The sequence below is a fragment of the Xenopus laevis genome, chromosome 3S (genome assembly GCF_017654675.1).
Source record: "Xenopus laevis strain J_2021 chromosome 3S, Xenopus_laevis_v10.1, whole genome shotgun sequence".
Classification (NCBI taxonomy): Eukaryota; Metazoa; Chordata; class Amphibia; order Anura; family Pipidae; genus Xenopus; species Xenopus laevis.
The window spans coordinates 108,653,802-108,670,907 of record NC_054376.1 but is presented as its reverse complement, the minus strand read 5'-3'; the positions used below and the strand labels follow the sequence as shown (position 1 = coordinate 108,670,907).

Below are 17,106 nucleotides of genomic sequence, written 5' to 3'. Positions count from 1 at the left end.
TTAAATACCAGGTGGTTGATCATGTACCTAGTCCTAGACGTGGGGGAGATCGAGTGAAGTCACTTTTGAGAAAAGAGGCCATTTGGATTAGAAAATTAGAGACATTAGCTCCACAGGGGCTGAATAGAGAATATGATCTCCAAGCTATCTTTCGCTAATTTTGGTTTTAATCTTTAATTGTTTTTTCTTGTATTATGGCTTTCAGATTTTTGTGGAAAAAATGATCGGGGTTAACCTGTACAAAGTAAACGGTTTCTATTCTAATCTATGATATTGTAACAATACTGGATATATAATAAGTATAACAATTCTGTATATAAATTATTGTAACGATTTGTAACCAATAGGTGGCGGCGTGCTGTCTATAAAAGGCCAAATTGGCCAGTATTAAGTAAGCTTGATAAAAGGCCACACATAGGCCTGAAACGTTGCTGACCAGGTTTTGCCACAGAATTGTGAATAAAGGCATTTTTAACAAGGTGCTGTATGAAGAGTTTTTGTTTGGCTGTCCCTGGTGGATGATGGACCACTAATGGTACGTGCATGTGGCTATTTGAGGGTTAATTTGAGCTGACTAACTAGTTATCCGTAGAACTTACAGTCAAGGGGCAGATTTATTAAGGGTCGAAGTGAAAATTCAAATTATTTTTGGTCAAAACTCTCAAATTCGAATTGTGAATTATGCAAATTCAATTCGAGTTTTAATTTGAATTCGATTTTCAAAATTTATCATACTCTGGCCCTTTAAGAAGTAGAATTTGACTATTCTGCACTTAAACTTGCCGAATTGCTGTACAAGTTAATGGGAGGGGGGGTCCAGGGATCAATTTGGTGATGTTTCCAGCCTTCCTGACATTCGAGTTTTTTTAAATCGATTCAATTCGATTTGAGTTTTTGGGTTGATTCAATTCATCTCAGTTTAAAAGAATCTATTTTAATACATTTCGAATGGTCGAATTTATGGGAGTTTTAAAAAAACTTATATTAATTCGAAATTCCACCCTGGATAAATGTGCCTCCAAGTGATATACTGTACAAGCCCAATGAATAACTTGTAACATCTATCCATATAAATGGCCATTAGCCATGTTATCGGTTCTACATGAAGCTTAGAGATGTCACTTGTGTTCTATGATTCAAGAAAACTTGTATTATATAAAATAATGTAACCTTGTTGGGAAATAAGAGGATATCATGCCATTATTTTACCTTTCCCATAGGCCACTGCAATTATTAGTAACTTCTCATTTCCTATGATGAATTGCGTCATTACATAAACATAATAATCAGGGGCTCCACTAACACATTCTTGTGAAAACAGCCACGTGTTTGCATTGCAACCAATACTCATGGAAATGTAATGATGTTTTTCAGCAAATGGAAAGAATACACAATTGTTTTAAATACATTGAATACATTACTAGTGTAATTATGGTGAATTTTTTATAAATTCAGCGTCGAGACGCCTTGTGTGGCATTAGACATATGGACAAATGCAAAACTGCAGCTGTTTTAATCTCTGGTATTTACAAAGAACGTATAAAAAGTCAATTGCAGTCCCCTCGGCTGCTGCCTGCAAATAAGGCATAAAAATGGGTTCACTGTACAAGAGTGTTAACTAGGATGAAATCAATAAAACACCTTGTGCTCCTCAAAACATTGCTTTGTGTAGGCACGAAATTGAGACCAGGGGGATTATTTATTAATGTCTGAATGGCCAAATCGAAAAATTAAGAGCATTTTTTACTCTAAAATCCGAATTTTTAGTGGAAAAAACAAAACTGGAATTTTTCATGATTTATTATATTCCGAGGATGGAGAAAGTCTGACCTGCTGGGTTTCATGCAAAAATCCAAAGACTTCGGGCAACTATCCGAAAAAAAAAATGGGCGGAAAATCCCAAAAATTTGTATGATTCGAATTTTGCAAGATTTTCAAAAAATGTTCAAGTTTTTTTTCCCTCACTGGAATTTTTCGGGAAAATGTATTGATAAGAGGAAATAACCTGTGCGGATTTGGTTAGCGCATATTTCAGAAAAAAATTTTGATAACCCCCCAGGTATACACTGAAGTTGTTCTGGCAGAATGCACTTATAACCTATTTATTGGACTTTTGTTAAAGTACATATTGCTCTAATAAAAGCGAAGGAAAGGTGGCAATAAACATAAGTGCCCACTGAGTCTCCTGCCTACACCTGCCTGACCTGCTATCTTTTGCTAATACAGGGATATGGGATCCAAAATTCAGAAACCTTTTCTCCAGAAAGCTCTGAATTTCAGGAAGGCAATCTCCTATAGAATTCAATTTTTAACCAAGTCAAGTTTTTTTAAAATTAGTTCTTTTTTCTCTGCAATAATAAAATACCTTGTACTTAAAGGAGAAGGAAAGCTACCAAAGCAGTTGATTGCTAACAGATTAGCCACAATAGTGTAAGCTAGAACACTATATTTATTCTGCAGAATGCTTTGCCATAGCTGAGTAAACAGCTCTAGAAGCTCTCTCTGATTGCATAGTATAGCAGCTGCCATATTAGTTAGTGAGACATCACTTCCTGAGTCTCTCCCTGCTCACTCATAGCTCTGAGCTCAGATTACAGCAAGGAGGGGAGGAGGGAGAGGAGCAAACTGAGCATGCTCAAGCCCTAGCTATGGAGATTTATGCTGAAAACAGGAAGTCTGATACAGAAGCCCATGTGTACACAATAGAAGTAAAGAAATGCTGTTTCTTTTAACAGAGGACTCAGAGCAGCATTACTTTGAGGGTTTACGGGTGTATTTATATAAGACCTTTCTGATTATTTAATTTTAGTATTTCCTTCTCCATTAATCCCAACTAAGATCTATTCTTAGAGGAAGCAAAACAAAACAAATATAAATCATAATTGGAATGTTACAAACACATAATTTGTATCATACCTTCAAGGTTCATTCCAGCTTGAAGACACTTCCGGTAGCGACACGCAGGGCAGTTCTTCCTTCTTATTTTATCAATAATGCAGTCGTTCCGTCCGGCGCAAAGATAATTATGCTGACCTAAAATTGACACAGGAAAGTCAATAGCAATAGTATTTTAGATTTATTGTTCAATTTCTTAAATGATATACCATGTAAGACTTTTAGCGCCAACTTGCTTAATGGCTACAAAATACAGACAATATGTACAGTTCAACATGGCAGCACAGAAACTAACATTTATTTCAAATGAGCCTGGTATTAAAGAGGTCTGTTGGCAACATTAAGCAATTCTACCCTTTGACCTGTGTGCAAGCCGGAGTTATATTCTCTCTCTCCTACTATTTGTCCCCAGGCGGGTGTCACTAGTAAAGAGAATGGTATTTCACGTGTCTGTACTAAAAGAGGCAAACCTCCTGTTAAAAATGAGAAAATCAGCTCAGTAACTTGTGCCCCATAGTATAGCACATTGTAGAGCACATAGTAGAGTACATACAAACTGTTTAGCTAGAACATCCATTTTTAAACTAGACACCTGTAAAATACATATAGTGCATTAGCTAAGATTGACTCATTTGGGCATTAAATGTACAGTTACCCTAAAGTGATAATCCTGAACAATTTCAATTGGACTTCTATTAAAGTGAACCTGTCACCCAGACATAAAAATCTGTATAATAAAAGTCCTTTTCAAATTAAACATGAAATCCAAATTCTTTTTTTTTATTAAAGCATTCATAGCTGTTATAAACTCATTTAAAAATCTCAGCTGTCAATCAAATATTGTCTGCCCCTCTTCTATGCCAAGGCATAGAGGCGGGGCAGACAATTACTTTCACTTTCCATTCAGCACTTCCTAGATGTCACTGCTCTCCCCACATTCCCCCCGTTCTCTTCACCATTTAAAGGGGAAGGAAACCTAGTTAGAGCAAAAACCCCCCCCTCCCGTGTGTTGCCCACCCTCCCTCCTCCCCTGGCCTACCCGTCCCGCTGGGCAAATGCCCCTAACTTGTTACTTACCCTTCTGCGCAGGTCTAGTCCACGGAGTTCACAGATGACATCTTCTTCCACACGATCTTCTTCCTGCTTTGAACGTCGTTTTGGCGCATGCGCAGTAGGAGCATTTCGCCGGTACGGATCTAAAGCATGCGCCCATAGTCACAATGTACTTTTGGCGCATGCGCAGTAGATCGTACCGGCGAAATGCTCCTACTGCGCATGTGCCGTTCAAAGCAGGAAGAAGATCGCGTGGAAGAAGATGTCGTCTGTGAACTCCCTGGACTGGACCTGCGCAGAAGGGTAAGTAACAAGTTAGGGGCATTTGCCCAGCGGGACGGGTAGGCCAGGGGGAGGAGGGAGGGTGGGCAACACACGGGAGGGGGGGAAGGTTTTTGCGCCAACTAGGTTTCCTTCCCCTTTAATTGTGTATCCAGGGCATGGGGATGGACACCAGGTCCCCCATTCTGGTGCAAAAACAAGATTCTGAGATGATACAAGGCTTGTCTTAATAATAACACTGTCCACAAAATGGCTCCTGTCTGCTTGTTATAATTATGAATTCCCAGACTGATGGAAACAAAATTCAATTAATTTATACAGTGTTATAAAAGTTCATTTTGCTTGACTAACATGATAAAATAGGATTTATAATAATTTTTTGGGTGACAGGTCCCCTCTTGAAAGTTTGCATTCTATGATGAGTTTGCCATTCTCCACTCATTCTCACTCTCATTAATCAGACCATAAACATCATTGTATCACGTATGGCCAGATGTTGCTAACTCACTTATTTCTCAAACAAAGTGAGGGGCAAAACGAGTCAAAATGTGTCTGCTACCAGATTTTAAATCTGTTAAAAGTTTGGGAAAAAAATGGTAAACCAATTTTTATGAGATAAATACTTCTTATTGTTATTGAAAAAATTATTAAATGTAAACACTCTATAAATTAGGGGGGGCGTGAATTGTTGTTTAAATGTGTCATCCAAATTTCTTATCTTATGTAATATTGTCTATATTTTACTCCTTTTAAAGTTTTACAAAACTTGTTTCTGTCCCCATCCACTTTTAATGACGTCACTTCCAGTTTGCAGCAACTTTACTTCCTGTTTGATGGTGGTCGGTGGGTTGCAGGTCGCGTTGTGGATTTGGCAGTTGAGGGTCCGGGTCAGATAGCGGATCAAAGTGCGTAAATATGCGGGTTGAGGTTTGGAGTCGCGGGCTGCGGGTTCAGGTCGCGTCCGGGTCTTAGAAATTGGTTCAGCCTGCGCAGGACTCTAACTTAGGAACAGTTGGCCAGCTTGAAAATATTTCAATACATAGACAAACAATCCCGTTTTGTTTAGGAGGACATTTTTAGGAAGCTGCATGCGCAAAATCTCTTAATGCCATTTATATATGGATATGGGTGAGTGAGAGAAGATTTCTTGTCTTTGCCTGTGATGCATCACTATTCAGATCCCCCTCAGTTCAGTTCCCCTTTAAATGTTTTAAAATGTATTTTACTTTGCTAACTAACCTGTCTATGGTGGTGTATGGGCAGTAAAGAACACTGCTCATTATTTTTTCAACAGGTGCTACTCCATGAATGATTTCATATAATATAGTCCAACTCATTCAAAAATTGCACTAATATCATGCAGAGGTGAGAGATGACGATTGAACTGATACATTTTCATTACTTTAATACCTTGATTCACCCCGGCAGATGTCTCATGTACATTTCTCAGACAGTTTGACCTGAGAAACACTCATGGAATTGATTGAACCTGTTTACTTCTCACCAAGTTAAATATACAGTTAGATTAGTAAAGCCATTATTTTAATCCTTTGGCTTTCACTGGCAGTAGAAGCATTATATATGAGATATCCGAGTACTATAAAAGGTTAAACAAACCATATATGGACCTGTTTTGTGGTAATCTACTATAGCTTCAAGAGTTATATAGGACATTCACAGGCTAAAGAACACACAGCTCATCTTGATAATAAGTTAATAGAATGATTATGTTGTAAATATACAACCCTGTAAGTTGAATCTGCATTAGTGCAGCTAAGAAATGTATAAAATCTATAGTAGTAGTGTGCATGGTTTCTTCCTTTCTTGAGAATGTATCTCAAGTTTTAGATTTTAACACATATTTCTAATCAATCAACATATTTAATCAATCATAGATGTTTTGGTCTTTATGTAGAGTTGCCACCTGTCTGGACAGCCCTGTTTTTGGAAGGGCTGCCCAGGTGAAAAGTGCCTGTGAATGACATGGCTATCAGCCAATCGCTGATTGCCATGTCATCAATCCCATCTGCTCATAATCGCCCCACCACCTACATCACCCACCCCCTCCCCAATGTCAGACGATCCACCCCAAATGTCATCTGGCCCGCCCCCCAACATCACCCGGCCCTGCCCCCTGCTCCTTTTCCCCAATGAAAAAAAGTGGCAACCCTATCTTTATGTGTTTCCATAATATATTATATATTTTTATTTTTGCTTTGCTGAATTACTTTTTTCCTTAGGGCTTTTATCATCATATTGCGATGTGGGAAACAGCTAGACATACCTTCAACTGCTCTCTTAAAGAAAACTTTACAGCTGCCGCAAGTCAGTACTCCATAGTGACACCCAGAAGCCTCGTCAGAGCACACCAAACAGAGCTTGGGGGGTGGCCCCGTGCTGGTAGAAGAGGTGGATGGAGACGGACTTAGATCAGGTCTTATTCCGGGGCTGCAGGGAAGAAAAAAAATACAGTTGTATAATTGATTTACCATATAAAATGGACCTCCTCATCTACATGCAAATTGGTGTTTGCCTATGCTTAAAGACTAAATAATACGATTTCCAGGTATGGGACCTGTAATCCAGAATGCTTATGGCCTAGAATTTTCCTCATAATGGATCTTTCTTTAATTCTGAACTTCATACTTTAAGTCTATTAGAAAATCATGTAAACATTAAATAACCACAACAGGCTGGTTTTGCTTTCAACAAGGATTAATAAAATGTCCTAAACGATAAACCCTCCTAATCATTCGTATGTTGCTACTTAGTCTGCTTTACCTTCAATTGAAATAAGAAAAGAACTGAACTGCAGTTCTAAATCCTAAATCTGATATTACTGGTGTTCTTCCAAAAAGTGCTGAACGGTGCACCAGTTAAGTGCACCCATGTGACTGGAAGGGGAGTGGGGAGGGAATACCGACGCCATCTTCTTCCAAGCGATCTTCTTCCTGCTTTGACCGGCGCATGCGCAGTAGGAGCATTTCGCTGGTACGATCTACTGCGCATGCGCCAAAAGTCACGAACTGAAATCGGAAAACTTCGTGACTTTTGGCGCATGCGCAGTAGATCCGTACCGGCGAAATGCTCCTACTGCGCATGCAAAAAACGCCGTTCAAAGCAGGAAGATCGCGTGGAAGAAGATGGTGCCTGTGAACTCCGTAGACTAGACCTGCGCAGAAGGGTTAGTAACAAGTTAGGGGCATTTGCCCAGCGGGATGGGTAGGCCAGGGGGGAGGAGGGAGGGTGGGCAACACACGGGAGGGGGGAGGGTTTTTGCGCCGACTAGGTTTCCTTCTCCTTTAAGTACAATAATACCCTGTCTCAATGATTCAATGAACATGCAAGTGCATGTATTTAAAAAGGAAAGAAAAACAGGGTTTTTTGTTACAAAGTTATGGTCATGAAGTTGATAAGCCACCATACCACGTCAAGTAAACCCCATGCGATGGTCCTACGGTTTCCTTCTATAAACTGAAATCACTTCAGCGGAAGTCGCGTTATGACTTGGGAAATGCCGAATGCTACGGATCGCTCTCACCAGTCCAGTAATTATTCACAGAGACAAGACAGGGTGTTCTTTCCCTGTTTTAGCAACTCTCACACAGCCAGATTTTGCTATAGGGTGAACAAGAAAATCCTTCCCAATCACAAGGTTAAAGCTAGAGAGCAGTGACAGTCTGGCTGATAAACAGAATAATCTGCCAACACAATGCAGCACTGGCAAGGAGTATAGAGCGAATGCATAAAACCTGGCTTTAAATGATAATAAAAACACATGCAAGGCTACAAGAACCTTTGCCATCTTATAGAAACACTAAGGGGGTTATTCAAAAAATTAAAGTTTTTTTTTTTTAACTATAAACTCCAAATTATTAGGGGAGAAAAAACCTAAAATTTTTAGATATTTATTATAACTCGAGGCTGCAAAAAGTCCAAATCTGAAAAGACTCAACCTGTCGAGGGCCTGTAGAAGTCAATGGCAGAGGTCCTATTTGAAGTTATTATTGTCTGCGCTGGGTTTCGTACAATAATCCAAAGATTTCAGGTTTTTCAGCCAATTCGAGCCAATTCAGCTTTTTGTGTGTCAGATGTGAAAAATTTACATATTTCACTGAACATTTTACATTTTTCACTGAACAATCTGATAAAGTTTGTTTTCTTTATCAGATTTTTCGTGGGGCAATTAGTTGCTTTTTTTTGTCGATCCAATTTTTTTGTCATTTTTTTTAATGATAAATATGGGTAAATCGTGGATTTGGTCGACCTTTTTTTGATTTTAAAAAAAATCTGAAAAATTTGGATTTTGATAAACTCCTAAAACATGAATTATACTGGTGCCTTGTTTCTATTTGACAATATGTTTATAAAGGTTCTTGGAAGAAAAAAAATCCATCTACAACAGAGCTGTCATAATGGATAAAGCCATGTATCCCAATTATTTAAAAGCTGCTCACACCACTTAGCATAACGAAGGGTGCAACAATGGCCACCACTGAGGATGATGTCCCTCATGAGTTGTACCAGCAACTTTTACCAAGACTAAACTTGGGGTCATTTAAGAACTGGGCAAATTTTCCCCTTGGCAGTAACCCATGACAACCAATCAGATGTTGGTTTTCATAGTTCTACCTGCAACTGGCTGAAAAAACCCCAAATCGCATAAGGAGCAAAGTGCAGAAAAAATTTGACTGCATTTTCACCCCAATATACCTTTAATAAAAATGGCGGCCTTACATGCTGAGAATGCTTGGGGATACAGTATGTAGTAAACTATATTCCATGGCATCTGTGTAACTGTAAGCTAGTTTGTCTACTAGTTAAGAACCCAAAAAACATTTTTTATAGAAGGAAAGAGGGGTCTATACCCCATAATGGTGTTACTTCACAGCGCTTTGCCTGCTGCACTTCTCAGATAACAATAGCGACAATCACTTGAATTCTTGTCAACGACTATATTCACTGAAATCTGGGATTTAACAGAAAAAAAGAGGAGGCAAGGAATGAATATTCTTTCTAGATACAAAATCTTAAGTTCTATACCCAATTCAGTGAAGGCAATTTTTTATTCAACAACTGCATATCCATAAAGCACAAGCGTAAATCCGATCCGATTGATCAAATTGTTCAAATTTTTTTAGAAATGTTTTTACTGTAATAAGAAGATAATACCTTCTGCTTGATCCCAACTCAGATATAATTAATCTTTACTGTAGACAAAACAATCCTATTGGGTTTAATCAATGTTTAAATGATATTTTAGTAGACTTTGGCATGGAAATCCATATTACGGAAAGACTACTTATCAGGAAAACCCCAGGTCCCAAGCATTCTGGATAACGGGTCCCATACCTGTACTCTTTGTTAAGAATTCCTATACAGCACACATTTAAACATGCAAAGAATAAAGCAGGGTAGCTTGGTGGCACACCTACTCATAGTAAAACAACACAATAAGCAACACCACCACCACAATCAAAGCTGTGTGATATCATCAACCAAGGTACTGGTGTGTATATAACTGTGTAGAATAGCTTATCCTTAAAGGGGAACTATGGCGAAAATAAGAAAATTTAATATAAGCTTCCTCATACTGAAATAAGAAACTTTCTAAATATAATCAATTAAAAATTCTGCATTGTTTCTGAAATAATTCCAGTTTATCTTCACTATTCCTCTCTCAGCATCTGTTTCTCCTCATTCTGTCTTCATGCAGCAGTTGGGTGTCAGATAAATGATCCAATATATCTTATAGGGGGGACTCCTCACTGAAATAACTGATTCCAGTACAAACAAAATCTAACAAAATAACTGCCTTTTGCACAAATTCTGCATGTAGAGAGACATGATGTGCGGTGATTTTAATAGCGTGAGCTCTAATACATCTTCTAGGCAAAAGGAGCCCCCCTATTAGAGATGATGGATTTAACTGTCAATGAATATCTGACACCCAACTTCTGAATGAAGACAGAATGAAGAGAAACAGATGCCGGGAGAGGAGTAGCGAATATAAACGTGATTATTTCAGAAACAGTACAGACTTTTGAATTGATTCTATTTAAAGAGTATCTTATTCATTATGACGTAGCTTATATTAAATTCTAATTTTCATGATAGTTTGTAAACAGAGAGGTTTTACAACTTTATTTGTACAATACATATTGGGAAGTAATAGTAATCCAGGCAGAAACAAATATTTATTGGCAAGTGCCAGCTCCTGGTATTCATTGCTGGCGCTTGGCAGTTTTTTTCTTTTCTATGGGTTCTCTACTAATGTACCTAAAGCAAAGCTTTCAAATCAGAGATATTTCATATTTCGTAGAGGACAGGAGCCAACAACAGCTAAAAGGGCAAAAGCCAGCCAACTAACTCTAATTTGTTACAGAGTAAAATATATGCACAGACACACATACACAAACACACAAATGTTCAGTGAAAAAAAAAATATATTTACTAGAAAATCTCTTGGGATGACAATTCAATGAACTAGATATATTTTATTAATACCATAGTATCCCAGGGAGCCCAGTCTAATGTGGGCTCTGGTACCTTTAACAACAGGCGAAGCTTCTATCAGAGATCAGATAAATACCAATATTTACTGGGCCGTGTGGGAAGGTGCCACATTCAATAGTCGTGATTCACGTCGTGCCAACGGTATAAAATAATGCGATGCAAGTTTTCACTGCAATGCACAACCAAAGTACACAAAGTCAGGGATTCTGCGGCTAGCTACAGGAACTGGTAAGGAGAATGTGGGGGATATTCTTAACCATGGAACTCCAATACCCACAGTGGAAACTCCTCTGCCACTTGAGGGTTTAAATCCATAATATAATGAAAAATATAAAAGGTTATAAATGGATTTGTAGGAATACATCAACTCCCTTGCCCATTACTAACCAACGCTCATAGGGCTGCCAGTATAGAAAGGATAATACACTAATCACTGGGTCCAAGCAGACAACTACAGGGAATATAGGAAAAAAGGTAACACTTGGGGGCAGATTTATTAAGGGTCAAATAGTAAATTCACATATTCGAATTTTAATCCCCCCACTTCGAATGTGAGATTTATCACACCTCGACCAGGGAAACAGTTCTAATTTGAATATTTGCCACCTAAAACCTGCCGAGTTCATTTACAAGTCAATGGTTCCATTGAACCGTTTCAAGTTTTTTTTTTTCGGAGGGAAAACGCTATTCAAATTCTATTTGAATTTTCGTGTTGGGGCTATTCGACCGAATATTAGATGTTCTAATTTTTTCTTAAATAACCTTCCATTCGAGTTGTGAGTATATTCGAATCTATTAGAGTAAAGAAAAAAAGATTCACATAAATTCGACCTTTGATAAATCTGGCCATTGTTATATTGTAGAAAAAAAGTTAAGTAGACAAATATTTGAGTAAATAAAGTTCATACTAAAAATATTAAAAACAACATATTTAAAAAATAAATAAAAAATGGTTCTTTAACATATAGGGGCAGATTTATCAAGGGTCAAATTTAGAATTTGACAAACTTCAAAATTCAAATTCAAAATGACCAACCCGAAATTAAATTGAAGGTTTTTTTTGGCCGAATAGGTTCGTTTTCGAATCGTACGAAGTAATAGCGCATTCAAAGTTTTCCCCCCACAAAAAACTTTGACTGAATTTTGAAAGAGACAGTACTTGATAAGTTTCGAAATTATAATTTTCAAATTTTTTTCAAATTCAAATAGAATTTGGACTATTCCCTAGTTGAACTACACAAAAAATTGCTTGATATTCTAATTTTTTTAATACGAATTTTCACTTCGACCTTTGATAAATTATACCCATAGAGTACCTGATTACAGTAAGGACATGTGTCCAAAAATAAAAAATGTCCAAAATCTCACTAGGTCAATTTATTTCAACATTTCTTGCTACAGTTCATTTACATCAAACAAATACACTTCTGTATTGTAATCATTGTATACACCCATCTATTTGGGTTTATGGAGGGGCGGTATATGTTAGTGCTATATAAATATAGGTTATCAATAATAACAACAACAAAGCAAAAGGTGAAAACTTTTTTGTCTCCACTTTGCAACAAGAACTGTCCTGCTGCAACTGAAGAATCCAGAGATAAACAATATAAAAATGACACCATGTTCGTTTTTTGTTTAATGAAAATATAAGATTGTTATCACAAGATGTTTTTTGTTAGAAAAAGTGGTGTTCACTGCCACTTTAAGTGGTTGAAATGCCGAATATTTCCATTTATGATGATTTACCATGAACATTTCACAGGTCTACTGAAAACAAGGATTTTGGGTAATATGAAACTAATTCACCTGCCAGCTTTGTATGCAAGAAAACATTTCGTAATGTTCAAAGTCAAGTTAGTATACAGAAACACGATCTTTATCAACGTTATCAAAATATTTTTTTCCATCCTGATCATATGATAACACCATGACAGTTGCAGTAACTGGTTAACTATTATATTAACCTTGGGTTTTCAGACACGCCTAATGTCTCTCTTCCAATTTGTTTGACAATCTGAATATGGGCTCAGGGCAAAAATCTATTTGTACACTGTGCTGCGTCTCACAAAATAATATGGAATTTATAATGTATCCAAAATGAATCAGTTAATAGTGCTGCTTCAGCAGAATTCTGCACTGAAATCCATTTCTCAAAAGAGCAAACAGATTTTTTTATATCCAATTTTGAAATCTGACATGGGGCTAGACATATTGTCAATTTCCCAGCTGCCCCAAGTCATGTGACTTGTGCTCTGATAAACTTCAATCACTCTTTACTGCTGTACTGCAAGTTGGAGTGATATCACCCCTCCCTTTTCCCCCCCAGCAGCCAAACAAAAGAACAATGGAAAGGTAACCAGATAACAGCTCCCTAACACAAGATAACAGCTGCCTGGTAGATCTAAGAACAACACTCAATAGTAAAAACCCATGTCCCACTGAGACACATTAAGTTACATTGAGAAGGAAAAACAGCAGCCTGCCAGAAAGCATTTCTCTCCTAAAGTGCAGGCACAAGTAACATGACATGGGGCAGCTGGGAAATTGACAAAATGTCTAGCCCCATGTCAGATTTCAAAATTGTAAATAAAAAAAATCTGTTTGCTCTTTTGAGAAATGGATTTCAGTGCAGAATTCTGCTGGAGTAGCACTATTTACTGATGCGTTTTGAAAAAAAACATGTTTTCTGATGACATGATCCCTTTAATATAGAAAATGTTTTATATAGGTAGCACGATTTGCCCAGGGCTTATAATTTAAGAAATGATGATTAAGGTAAAGATTAATTTGGGGATTACATATATTATATGTATAAACAGTAAAATATATCCTTCTGTTGGTGACTGGCACAACAAAGTGTAACTATACAGGGAATTAAGTACCCCCCCCAGTTGTTTAATATAAGGATATTATAAGGCACAGAGGAGTTCAATGACCATATAAAGGAAAAGGCTTTTATACAGCTAATGGAACTCCAAGTTGATTTCTATATTTCTATATCCTCATATTTTACAACAGGGGGTACATTATTCAGAATGTACAGAAATCAGAGGGTCATGTTACACAAATAACAGCACTAAGTAGGGATGCACCGAATCCAGGATTTGCATATGTAAATTAGGGTGCAGGTAGGGAAATCACGTGACTTTTTGTCGGAAAAGAAGAATTTGTCCACCTTTTTCCTTTCCTGTCCCTAATTTGCATATACAAATTAGGATTCAGATTCGGTTCGGCCAAATCTTTCACCAAGGATTTGGCCGCATCCCTACCACTAAGCAATGATTATAACAGATGACATCACTGAGCAGTGTTTATATAGTGAATAAAGTAACCCCTCTTGTAAATTATAAGGTTATTAGGAGTTTCATGACCATATAAAAACACGAGGCAGGTTCTGACATCAGAACTCACCGTTTATAAGGATATCATTTACAAGATATTCATAGGTTTATGTATTATAGCCACATAAATGGTGCTTGGTGATGTCATCAGTTATAATCGGTGCTCAGGGATATAAAGTCTGTCACATGAGTCTCTGAAACTTAGGTAAAACTTGGGTATTATAATAAATTATGTATCCCCTGTTCTAAAATATGAGGATATTAGAATTTTCATGACCTGTATAAGAGCACTCGCCAAGTCTTTGGCTTTTAGATGGTCTTGGAACTCGTTTGCGACTGTTAATATCCTTATATTTTACAATAGGGGGTATGTTATTCACTATATAATACACAAAAGCCATGAATATCTTCTAAACTGTATCCTTATAAACGGTGAGTTCTGATGTCATCAGTTATAAACGGTGAGTACTGATGTCATGTCTGTCACATGACTCACTGAATCTTGCATATTATAATAAATAAAGTACCTCCAGTTGCAAAATATGAGGATATTGGAAGTTACCTCAAAGTTCCATGACCTGTGGTCATGAAACTCCTTGGTAATTTAGAATATCCTTATAATTTACAAGAGGGGGTACTTTATTCACTATATATCATCTACAGAATATTCATGGCTCGTGTGCTTTAAAAATATATGATTTACAATTTACTCATGGCTCTTGTGCATTATGCATGGTATCCTTATCATTAGGGTGGATGGCACAAACACAGTAACATAAATTGCCAATTGAGGATCTTCACTGCAAGTTCAAGACAATAAAAACACAATAACCCTCCGATGAACACATTTATTCATTCCTGATAGATTCTTGTGTTCAAAAAATAAACATTACATGGGAAAGTAGTACAGGTGTGGGATCTGTTATCCCGAAACCCGTTAACCAGAACGTTTTGAATTACGGGAAGCATCTCCCATAGACTCTATTTTATCCAAATAATCCACATTCTTAAAATTGATTTCCTTTTTCTCTGTAATAATAAAACAGTACCTTGTACTTGATCCCTACTAAGATATAATTAATCCTTGTTGGAAGCAAAACCCGTCTTTTGGGTTTATTTAATGTTTCCATGATTTTCTAGAAGACTTAAAATGTAAAGATCTAAATTACAGAAAGATCCATTATCGGAAAAACCCCAGGTCCCGAGCATTCTGGATAACAGGTCCCATACCTGTACCTATTTCTTCTACCCTCTCACAAACTAGAATTTGACACTGGCATTTTCCTTTCATTGGATAAACAATCCTGCATTTGGGAGTAAATTAATCTTGATGGCCAAATTTCAATGTGATCCATACAGTAGAGAGTTGTGTTCCCTTCTGGGAATATATGAGCTAAAACATATACAAACCGTTGATTCTATCAAGTGCTTTCATTCTACACTGGTTATCGACAACATCTGCTTTGGAATGACAGCCTTCCATTTATTCTAAAAAGTTATGTACAATCGTCTCATTACTGCAGAAAAGATTAGCACTTTTGGGAACTTCCTTGGCTTTGTAATGAAATGCTCCGTTCCATTTGGCAGGAAGCGCGCGTCTTTATACAAAGGGAAAAATGTTTCGTGGATTTCAAATGTGAAGCAGCTTTACTTTTATGACAGGAACATTATATAATATTGATGATATGTTTATAGAATGTAACCTGCATTTTTCAGAAACCCCCTTGGATACCATATAACAGCTGCCATGAAACTGCAAGGGAAGTGCGTGTTAAAGCTCTGCTGTAGTAATGGTTTCCCTTCAAACAAACAGTGCATGGGCAATTTAAACCTACACACTAAACAGATGGAACAGTTTTTAATGCAGCGTTAATGCTAAACACACCATTGTCTGCAGTGGAAAAGGGTTGCATCAGGTTTCCCCATGCTGGACCAAATACACCTTTAAAGAAGAAGGAAAGCCTAAAATTAATTATCAGAAAGGTCTATTTAAATACACTAGTAAACCCATCCTCTGTCAAAAGAAACACAGCATTTCTTTCCTTCTATTTAGTAGAAATAGGCTGATGTATCAGACTTCCTGTTTTCAGCATAAACCTCCAGGGCACGGGCTTGAGCATGCTCAGTTTGCTCCTCTCTCCCTTTTCCCCTCCCTGCTGTAATCTGAGCCAAAAGCTATGAGTGAGGAAGGAAGTGATGTCACACCAATATGGCAGCTGCTATCCTAAACAAACAGAGAGAGCTTCTAGAACAGTTTACTCAGGTATGGTAAAGCATTCTACAGAATAAAATGGTGTTATAGCTTGCACTACTGTGGCTTATCTATTGGCAATAAACTGCTTTGGTAAATTTCCTTCTCCTTTAAAGCCTGGGTTTGTATATGTGAAACCAGAGAAGTCATGAGAACAATGCAATGGACCCATGCAAAAGAGCATGACTTTGCTCCAAGGTGATTCTAAATGGCCAGTCATCAAGACCCAGGTGACTTTTGCTTGAAGGCCAAGTAAAAGAGCAAGCTGGCGTACTACATATTTAAATTTTGCCTACTAGAGACAATATTTTAAGTATTTTCTCCAATTCCAACAAAAGCAACAAAGACAAATTTGCAAAACAACGTTAATTCTGTGTTTTATAGGTCACCTTACAGCAAGCAATTTATAAACCTTTCCCAATCAAGCATTGCTCCTTTGAAATGCCAGATGTAGCTATAAGAAGACAGTACTAATCACGCACAAATTAAACCATGTTCTTCAAAGAAACCTCTTGAGTATGGTATACAATTTAAAATATTTATTGTCATGAACAGGCATAAAAGGAAAAAGCAGTGCAATCATCTATGAAGAATGTTTCAAGGCTTCTTCCAAACCTTCCTAGACTATCAAGAGCAATATACCATACAGATCTGGCTGCCTTTCTGATATATTCTCTCTAATGGCGGTTACATGTTGGCAGATCCTGTATGATTGTTCTATTCTTTCAGGCAGAAGGCCAGAGAAGACAATACAGTGAGGTTGAT

General features: G+C 37.4%; 1 protein-coding gene across 4 annotated transcripts in view; it reads right to left on the bottom strand.

The window, feature by feature from the left end:
* The window catches only part of nr3c1.S (nuclear receptor subfamily 3 group C member 1 S homeolog), a 163,378-nt gene that overhangs the window by 27,757 nt on the left and 118,515 nt on the right, over window positions 1-17,106 (bottom strand). For all 4 annotated transcript variants that reach the window (XM_018256171.2, XM_018256170.2, XM_018256173.2 and 1 more), the window contains exons 3-4: window positions 6,515-6,678; window positions 2,917-3,033 (exon numbers count right to left, since the gene is read on the bottom strand). In XM_018256171.2, coding sequence (XP_018111660.1) covers window positions 2,917-3,033; window positions 6,515-6,678 — 281 coding nt within the window. The remainder of the gene's footprint in view (window positions 1-2,916; window positions 3,034-6,514; window positions 6,679-17,106) is intronic.